This window comes from Camelina sativa, chromosome 7 (assembly GCF_000633955.1).
Source record: "Camelina sativa cultivar DH55 chromosome 7, Cs, whole genome shotgun sequence".
In the NCBI taxonomy this organism is placed as follows: Eukaryota; Viridiplantae; Streptophyta; class Magnoliopsida; order Brassicales; family Brassicaceae; genus Camelina; species Camelina sativa.
Window position 1 is genome coordinate 25,405,025 of NC_025691.1, and position 10,446 is coordinate 25,415,470.

General features: G+C 36.0%; 2 protein-coding genes across 5 annotated transcripts in view; both read left to right on the top strand.

The window, feature by feature from the left end:
• On the top strand, window positions 448–1,803 carry LOC104702527 (NAC domain-containing protein 2-like). Its single transcript, XM_010418386.2, has 3 exons — window positions 448–796; window positions 882–1,156; window positions 1,245–1,803. The coding sequence occupies exons 1-3, from the start codon at window positions 628–630 to the stop codon at window positions 1,557–1,559; spliced, it is 759 nt and encodes a 252-aa protein (XP_010416688.1). The 5' UTR covers window positions 448–627; the 3' UTR covers window positions 1,560–1,803.
• Window positions 8,794–10,446, top strand: part of LOC104702528 — a 9,266-nt gene continuing 7,613 nt past the window's right edge. The window contains exons 1-4 of one of the 4 annotated variants that reach the window (XM_019227875.1): window positions 8,794–8,829; window positions 9,148–9,299; window positions 9,618–9,705; window positions 9,940–10,366. In XM_019227875.1, coding sequence (XP_019083420.1) covers window positions 9,641–9,705; window positions 9,940–10,366 — 492 coding nt within the window. In that variant the 5' untranslated portion in view covers window positions 8,794–8,829; window positions 9,148–9,299; window positions 9,618–9,640. The other 3 variants (XM_019227877.1, XM_019227874.1, XM_019227876.1) reach the window with 3 other exon arrangements.

Consider the following 10,446-nt stretch of genomic DNA (forward strand, 5'->3'; position numbering starts at 1 on the left):
TATAGAACGATAGATGTTACTTAAATTCCACAATATTATGAAAAGCAAGGACTTTAGTATTGATCTCAAATGGAATAAGAGAATCATTACTTTTTAATTACGGCGGATATAATGTACGCTAAAGTGTGATAATACAAAAACTTTAATATAAAGATCGAAAAGAACAATAGAAAAGAACAATAGAAAAGCCTTGAAACCTCATGAAAAATCAATGAGGGTATACATACGGTCAACGTTGAGTCTCATTTGGGAAAGTACACGCGTGAGATGGAACGTGTCGATTCTTATCGCACTTTCCCAAAATTGACATGCCCTTCGGACCGCTACACTCCAAATAGTCGGACGTAAGCAATGACAAAACCTACCTACATTACCATTTGCCACGTGTCCCCTCTCAATCTACTACTACTTCAAAATGGATCCTCCACTATTCACATTTTTTTCTATTTTTGTTCAGATTCTCATTCCAAACAACTCTATTCCCCTGTATGGCCGCCAGGTGTCCACGTCGTTCGTCTTATATAGTCATCTCTCTTCATTGCTTCAGAAGTTTCAAACATCTTTCTGATTATTTCTTTGCTATAAACAAAGGAGGAACAATATATTAGAGGGGGACGAAGGTAAATTATGATGAAACTTGGGGCCGATTTGCAATTTCCACCTGGATTTAGATTTCATCCGACGGATGAAGAGCTCGTACTCATGTATCTCTGTCGTAAATGCGCGTCGCAGCCGATCCCAGCACCGATTATCACCGAACTCGATTTGTACAGATATGATCCTTGGGACCTTCCCGGTACGTTTCTTTCCTTTTTTTAAAACACACTTCTATACAATTAACCATGTTATAATTTTAACAAACCGAATTACAATTTAAACAGCCATGGCTTTGTACGGTGAAAAGGAGTGGTATTTTTTCTCACCGAGAGATCGAAAGTATCCGAACGGTTCGAGACCGAACCGTGCAGCTGGTACTGGCTATTGGAAAGCTACCGGTGCTGATAAACCGATAGGTCTTCCTAAACCGGTCGGTATCAAGAAGGCTCTAGTGTTCTACTCTGGTAAACCCCCGAACGGAGAGAAAACCAACTGGATTATGCACGAATACCGGCTCGCTGACGTTGACCGGTCGGTCCGCAAGAAAAACAGTTTAAGGGTGAGTGAAGAACAAAAACCGAAATCTGAATTATGATTTCTGAACCGGGTTTAGCTAACCGGATGTGTTTTGTTTTTTTGATTTTCAGCTGGACGATTGGGTATTGTGTCGTATATATAACAAGAAAGGTGTCATCGAGAAGAGACAGATCGGGATCGTGAACGACACGTGTTCACCGGAATCTGCGGCGAGATTGGTCGCCGGGTCGGACTCGGAGCAAGTGGTGTCGCCGGAATTCACGAACAGCAATGGTCGGTCGAGTAATCCCCTTGATTTTCCGTTTAATTACGTAGATGCCATCGCCGATAACGATATTGTCTCACGGCTATTGGGCGGCGGGAATCAGATGTGGTCGACGTTTGATCCATTTGTGGTTCGGCAGCCGCAGCAGAGAACTTTCTAAAGTTTGTCCTCCACGTGCGATAATAGTTTAGTGGAAAGTGGAAAATGACTGACACGTGCGGTTAGGTGGTTTGAAAGCCGGCAAGCTGGCAACAAGGGTAGTGACGGGTTGGGCCTTTAAGCAACAAATTGGGCCTTGGCTTTTTTTGTTTCTCTCCTCTATTAGTATGAGCTACTGTGTTGTTGTATTATTGCTCCACACAAAGCAATATTATCCAGAATAAGAAAAAAATTACAAATTCATTTTTAAATCATCTTTTATATACCCTTTTAATTATGATTTTTCTACCGGAAACTACAGTTTATTTTTGTTATATAGAATTTAAAAATGGGAACTGATATATGAAAAAAATATGTATACACTTACATGTTTGGAAGATAGATACTAGTATACTAGCGAAGGGAAGCTCGAGATCCGATTAATACAGACTGAGTCGAATTGGAAAATTGTCGGTAATGGTAGGGTCTGACAGATAACAGTCTTATCGTTGCAACTTGCATCCATACAAATCTCACTGTTCGCTATAATTTGATTTGTTTTTGTCTTTTCTATATATATTTGTATATATATCAGATTTTGACACGAGTTTTCTAAACCGGTTGAATTGTTTATGTAATAGATTGGAGTATCATCTGTCGAAAACGATCGGCGACTGAAATCGCGAATATTGTTTTATGTGAAGTTCTTTATCAAAACTGATCTCTAATTATATTCTACAATAAACAAATCTTCATGATTTATTTTATAGCTCGTGAAATTGAATGATATTTTTTCTTTTATTTATTTTTGATATTTATTCTTGAGAGTGTGATCATATCACATTAATACAAATTAGCAATGATTTGATATAAGTCCTTTTCAAAGGGATTATCCTTCTTGATGAGATATCTTTTTCTACGTGGTCTTCTAAATTGTTTATATTTCAAACTGTAATTTTCAAGGTTTCATAAGATGTGATTTACAAAATGCCAATAATTTGTTATATATATAACCATCGTATTCTATATATTTTTTTGTTCTTATAGTATTATAAATTATAATGTATAAATGATGTTTATTTGTTATATATAACCATCGTATTCTATATAATTTTTTTTCCTTAATAGTATTATAAATTATAATTTATAAATGATATATTAGTAAACGGTTTAATCCTCCTATTCACTTAACAATTCAAAGTTTGTTTAAGAAATGGGAGAGTATAAATATATGAATATGAATATGAGGTATAATCTGTATTACGATTTTTCAAAAGTGAAGTGAAATCAAAATTAGAAAGCTTTAGATGTCACATATGTGTTAAAATAGTAAAGATGGGGCCGACATATTTGTTGCCAACTGAAAAATTATAGACAGTCGGTCTCACTGGGGGAGTGGGGTTTTAAATCCATGTTAGGTATGTTTGTTGTTGCTCTTACAACCTTCACTTTCAATTCACAAACCAAATCTATCTTTACACTTTATTCTAATTTATTATCACTAATATTCGTGTTTGGTGTCCAATAGGACCAAAACTGTTTATAACTATAATATCGTCTAACTTTCGTTTGTTTCTACTAAATCAGAAAAATTCATACCATATATCTAAGTAGCCATATATACGATATACTAATTAAACAGTGTTAATCTGTTATCCACAATGCATAATGTTGTGTGTCTATTTATATGAATATTTATATCACTAATAATGTATATGTATCTCATAGAAGAGCATAGAAGTTTCGTTGCAAATAGAAAACAGTAATGATCACATTACACCCAGAAAATAAAAGAGTTATACAAAAATATATATATATATATATATATATATATATATATATATATATATAGACAAGTTCCATCTTCGACAAACAACGTATCATATATTTAACTAAGTTGCGCGCAGATCCGAGATCACGCCTTGGTTAAACTAAAACTGAAAAGAATCTTATTCTCCCTACGTTAAAACGTTAAAAGTATAATATTTTTGGGAGCCTGTGCTGTGACTTGCATTGCATGAGATCTCTCTGTGTATAAAGAATAGCATAGATCATTTAAAATACAAAGCCAGACTTAAACAAACAAAAATCACTGTCTAATGAAATTCTCAATAAAGAAAATATGAACAGTAGCTATGCCTCTATATGAATAGCATTTAGTGCATGTTTTATAACGTGGAATCATTAATAATTAGGTTAGGGACCTCATGCCCTTTTATATTTTTTTAGGTTATTTGTAAGTTGTGACAATATATATTATTATATACTATATATATTTTTGGTTAAAGGATCTTCAATTATTTGATTATGTTGGTCGGATGTAACAACAAATTATTTGATAAAATGATTCTGAACTAATAGACCGACCGATCATATATAGTTGGAAAGACATGGTCAAGATTCAAGATGAAAGATACAGTGACACATCATTGTCCATCCTGCTTTAAAAAAACACAAAATACAGTACTACTAACCTTCTGTTTCTTTTTTATAGACCTTTAAAATAACGATTTTACTTTATTTTTTTTTACTTTTTTTGGCATATAATTACACAACACAGAACTATTCCGAGTCCAGTCGGAAGTAATATCTGATAAAAAAAAATCATCCTGGGAAAAATAACCGAACCGATTTGTCCGAATCGAACCAAACCAAGATTTAGACAAATCGGTTCGATTAGTGTTTTTTTGTTCGGTTCAATCGGCATAATTTCTGTAGAGAGTTCGGGTATGTCTTCGGGTCGGTTTGGTCGGGTAACCCGAACGGATAACCAATAACCGAAAATTTTGGTTTATGTTATAAAAGTTTTTTTTAACCCTAATCGGCTAATCTCATATTTTTCGACAGCCGACTTGAGTCCCGACACATTCTTCTTCACTCTGTTAATTTTTTCTCCAATTTTCATTTCATCTTCTTCTTTTCCCCTTTGATTCCGTCTCAGTAAAGTCCAAATCGTGGGCCGAAGTTTCTTAGTTCGTTCAATCGTTGAGTTCCTTGTTTGAAGTCAGAACTCAGAATTCAAAAGTGTAAGTTCTTAGCCCAAGTCTTTTCTATCGGGTTTATTAGGACTTTTACTTATGTTTCTCCCTGTCTCTGTTGAAATTGATATGAGATTATGGTTAAATTAGGAGTTTCTATGCTGTTGAAATTAATTTAGGATTCCAATTTATTTGGGATTTCGATTTTGTTCAAATTAACTTGAGGATTCATTTACATTTGATTTTTGAATAAAACTAGAACTATGTACCAATTTATGTTTGATTTTGTTACTAACAGTCTCACATTTGTTCAATACAGATGGTTTCTTTTCACGACGAGAATGATGAGTTCATTGATGAAGAGGAAGAAGTGGCACAACCTAGTGAAGCTGGAAAGACGAAGAGGGGATCAACTGGAAAATCAAGTTGCGATGTGCTACCAAAGCCAAGGAAAAGACATGCTCGTAGATCAGAAGTATGGACACATTTCGTTGAGAATGTAGATTCTGAAGAACCAGTCAGCAACTGTCGGTACTGTAGGCAGGAGATTGGTTGTTGCAGCAAGAAAACCGGAACAACTCCCATGAAGAATCACCTGGACAGATGTAAGTTGTACTTGGCTTATAAAGAGAGTGGGTCTCAGTCTGTTTTGGCTGCCGATAGTAGTGGTGTAGTCACAGCAATGAAGTATGATAAAGACTTGTTCAGAAGGTCAGTCAATGAGTTGATTGTACTCAATGAGCTGCCGTTTTCTTTTGTGGAATCGGAGGGGTTTCGGAGATTTTGTTTGAATGTACTGCCAATGTACACAGTACATTGTAGGAAGACATCAACCACCGACATTTTCTCAATGTACCTCCAAGAAAAAGATTGTATGAAGAAGATGTTTGCTTGTGATAAGAAGAGAGTATCTCTCACTACAGATATATGGACAGCTCCTACTACTTCATGGAGTTACATGGTGGTGACAGCCCACTGGATTGATACAAACTGGGTGTTGCAGAAGCGGATCATAAGCTTCAAACCTGTCACAGACCATAAGGGAGAAACCATTGCTGCACAGCTTATTCAGTGTATAGAGGATTGGGGAATTGGAAGTGTTTTTACAGTGACAGTTGACAATGCCAAGGGTAATGATAAAGCATTAAGGTTGATGACAAATGCTTTGAGGCTGAAGGGACCTCAAACATTAGTTAGAGATGGTGCATATCTACACATGCGATGTTGTGCTCACATTCTTAACTTGATTGTGAGAGATGGTCTAGCTTCCGTGAATGATAGTGTAGTTGCCATTAGGAACGCAGTTAAGTATGTGAGATCATCGACCCAAAAGCTGGAATCATTTCAATCGCGAGTTATGTTTGGGAAGGTAACAAGAGGGAGTGTTACATTGGACTGTATTACAAGGTGGAATTCGACTTACCTTATGCTGACATCTGCCTTGAAGTTCAGAGATGCATTTGACAAGTTGTTGGCAGAAGACAAACTGTACAATGATTACTTCATGGAGATAGAAGAGGAGGGAGAGAAGGGAGAGAAAAGGATTGGGCCTCCAACTTCTGTTAGCTGGGATGAAATTCACAGGTTAGTGAAGTTTCTAAAATTGTTTTTAAATTGCACTTTGTCATTTTCAGCATCTAAGACAGTGACCTCTTCACTTTGCTACAATGAGATAGTCATCATCGAGCAACATCTCATTTCATTAAGCTACCATAATGATCCGCTCCAACAGAAACAAGCAATGGCCATGAGGGCTAAGTTTGAAAAGTATTGGGATGGACTTCTCAACATGAATCCATTAGTGATATTGCAAGTGTCTTTGATCCAAGGAATAAGATGCAATTCACATCTGTTTGCTTTGACAAGCTCTACGGTAAAGACAGTGAGGAGAGTAAGCATCTAAGATCCTCAATTAAGATTGTCATGAAGAATTTGTTTGAAGAGTATGTCTCTAAGCAAAGCACCTCTTCTCAAGGTGTCTCCAAGAGTGATATGGGGGGTTCTGAACAAGCAAATGATGTGCTTTTTGATTTGTCAGATGATGATGGGTATGATAGAGAGTTTCTATATTCAGAGATGGACAATGAAACTGCAAATGAGGAAGCTACTAGCGAGTTGGACATATACTTAATGGAGAAACGTGTGCCACGTTTGAAAAATGTCTTGGGAATGGATTATGATGTGCTATCATGGTGGAGGCCTAATAGTGTGAAGTTTCCTATATTGGCTGAGCTTGCTAGGGATGTGCTTGCCATTCAAGTGTCTTCAGTTGCTTCTGAGTCAACATTCAGTACAAGTGGGAGAATTTTAGACCCTTACAGAAGTTGCCTAACACCCAATATGATCGAATCTTTGCTTTGTTTACAACAGTGGTTGAGAAACACTATTGCTGCTGAAAAGGTTGCTAACTTAGCTCAAATGGTTGAAGAATTGGAGTTCCATGACTCACTAGGTAATCATTTACGGTTTTGAATCTGTTTTTACATTATCTCATTCAGTTCATGTGGCTTTAAGACTTAACATATTCAAGCTTATGAATATTTGTTTCCTTGTGTAGCTTCTCCTTCTTTGGACCAACCTCCGGCTGTTGTGTGAGTTGCAGGTGGGGTTAGAGACTCTTTCTACTCTATGTTATGACTTGAACCTATTGTCTCTTTTTTAACTTGGAGTTTTTACTTGTTTGAACATGAACTTTTTATGTTGTGGTATGAACTACTGAACTATTGAGTATGAACTTAATTGTGGTTAAGACCAGCTCATGTATGGACATTTTGCATGATTTTTGCTAATTTATGTTGTTTATTACTTGTAATACGGTTCAATTCGGAAGCAACAATCAATGATGGAAATAACCGGTAACCGAACCGAACCGAACCAGATATTTATTCGATTCTTTTCGGAACAATTAGAAAATTCAGTAATTAACCGATAACTAAAATAACCGACCCGAACCGATCCGAACTAACCGAATTCGGAGGGCTAAAAAAAATGTTAAACAGAAAAAATAAGAAAAAAAAAACAAAGTAAATCAACCGTACAAACTTGACATTGAAAAAGTCAAAACCTAGTCCTATACATTGTTTTTTTTTTTCCTTCTGATTTGGCAAAACATCAGGCTTGGTAATTCGTATGCTTGGAAAAGTCACCTAATCAAAATTTTTTTTTTCAATCATATGATAGTAATACTTTTTCANAGACCCTTACAGAAGTTGCCTAACACCCAATATGATCGAATCTTTGCTTTGTTTACAACAGTGGTTGAGAAACACTATTGCTGCTGAAAAGGTTGCTAACTTAGCTCAAATGGTTGAAGAATTGGAGTTCCATGACTCACTAGGTAATCATTTACGGTTTTGAATCTGTTTTTACATTATCTCATTCAGTTCATGTGGCTTTAAGACTTAACATATTCAAGCTTATGAATATTTGTTTCCTTGTGTAGATTCTCCTTCTTTGGACCAACCTCCGGCTGTTGTGTGAGTTGCAGGTGGGGTTAGAGACTCTTTCTACTCTATGTTATGACTTGAACCTATTGTCTCTTTTTTAACTTGGAGTTTTTACTTGTTTGAACATGAACTTTTTATGTTGTGGTATGAACTACTGAACTATTGAGTATGAACTTAATTGTGGTTAAGACCAGCTCATGTATGGACATTTTGCATGATTTTTGCTAATTTATGTTGTTTATTACTTGTAATACGGTTCAATTCGGAAGCAACAATCAATGATGGAAATAACCGGTAACCGAACCGAACCGAACCAGATATTTATTCGATTCTTTTCGGAACAATTAGAAAATTCAGTAATTAACCGATAACTAAAATAACCGACCCGAACCGATCCGAACTAACCGAATTCGGAGGGCTAAAAAAAATGTTAAACAGAAAAAATAAGAAAAAAAAAACAAAGTAAATCAACCGTACAAACTTGACATTGAAAAAGTCAAAACCTAGTCCTATACATTGTTTTTTTTTTTCCTTCTGATTTGGCAAAACATCAGGCTTGGTAATTCGTATGCTTGGAAAAGTCACCTAATCAAAATTTTTTTTTTCAATCATATGATAGTAATACTTTTTCAACTGAGGCAAAATAAACTTTTTGTTTTGGGTCAATTAAGCAAGTATTTGAATGCTACTGCATATAATTAAATACAAGGTTTTGATGAGAAAACATGGATAATTAAGGTAAGAAAAAAGATAATTAAGGGTTCGGGATAATTAAAAAAATGATAATTAAGGAAAGTAACAAAAAGGAAAGTAAAAAAAAAAAACCAAAGGGGGACTGTTCTGTTCTGTTCTCTCTCTCTCTCTGCTGGTACGTTCTTCTTCTTCTTCTTCTTCCTCATTTGATGTAAATTCACCATTTTATTTTTGATTTCGACAACGGCAAAAGCGAGAAAAAGGTGATTTCATATCTGAGCTTCCTCGTCTATTATTATAATCGCAATGCTCGTACGGTTTCTTTTTAATTACTCAATATTATTTTTGAATTGATTCAACGAAACTACGAATCCATTTTTTTTGTTTGTTAAAATTTTGTTATGCCCTAAAAGGATTTGTTTGATCCAAATCTCTGTTTCTTATCCCTCTTTGCTGATTCTGGAAGGTTCCTTTGTTTCTTTGTAATTTCCAGAAGCGGCACTTTGCTGGGTGTTAATTTGAGCGAGAGATGGATTCTGAGTCCCGGCGGCGTTCGGAGACTTAACGGTGATGCTTCTGGAAGGCGGATTTTGGTTCAGAAGCGAGGCGTGAGGGGATTTCATTAGGTTTCTGCTCCTTCAGGAGGTTTGTAATTTCCTTTTTTTTTGAATTCTTAGCTCAGGTTATGGGATTGTGGCTTTAGAATGTAAGGCATTTTGCAATTGATTCGACTTGGAGTACGTTTTTTTTTTTGGCATAGGATGATGAGTTTGTATTTGAGAATGAAGAAATTATCACATAGTTGGGAAAAGTAGAGTTGGATTCAAAAGATGAAATCATGATTTTTTTTGCTTTCTTTTTAGTAACATAAATAAATTGTGAAGATTCTTAGTAGAGTAAAAACAGTCTTAATGCTGTGCTTGCGGTTTTAAACAGTCCCAGTGTTTTTTTTTGGAAACCAAGGCTGAAGCTAAAGGCGAGCTATAATGCAAATGTTGAAGGCCTTCCTTCCTGGAACGCAGGAGGAAACGTTATCTTCCTCCCAGTCCAGGTACCCATTTTCTTTACTTGGAATGTATTTAAAGAAAGGTTTTTCCGGTTTTGATATTGCTCAGAATTTTCTATGGTTAAGGTTATTGGGAAAAAAAAAAATATGCTTCACTGGCAATCTGAAATTCCAATTTTCTGTCCACCTTCTTTCGTTTGTAATATTTACATTATCCTTTTTCAATATCTGTTTGCCATGAGAAACATAAATAGAAATCATTTGCCTAAATATGTGCAGGGAAGTCGATGCAAAATTGGAAATGGACGACCCAGATAAGGCAATGGCAACGATTGCTCAGCTCATAGAGCAACTTCACGCGAAAACATCTTCCCCACAAGACAAAGAACTCACAACTGCTCGTCTACTAGGTATTGCAAAAGGCAAAAGAGAGGCAAGAAGGCTGATCGGTTCATATGGCCAAGCAATGCCTTTATTCATTTCCTTGCTTAGAAATGGGACAAGTTTGGCCAAAGTGAATGTCGCTTCAATCCTTTGTGTTTTATGCAAAGACAAAGACTTGCGACTTAAAGTGCTTCTAGGAGGATGCATCCCGCCATTACTCTCGGTTTTGAAGTCTGGAACCGTTGAAACTAAAAAAGCAGCGGCAGAAGCTATATATGAGGTTTCTTCTGCTGGAGTTTCCAATGATCACATTGGCATGAAAATATTTATCACAGAAGGTGTAGTGCCAACTTTGTGGGATCAACTTAGCCTGAAAGGAAATCAGGGAAAAGTGGTTGAAGG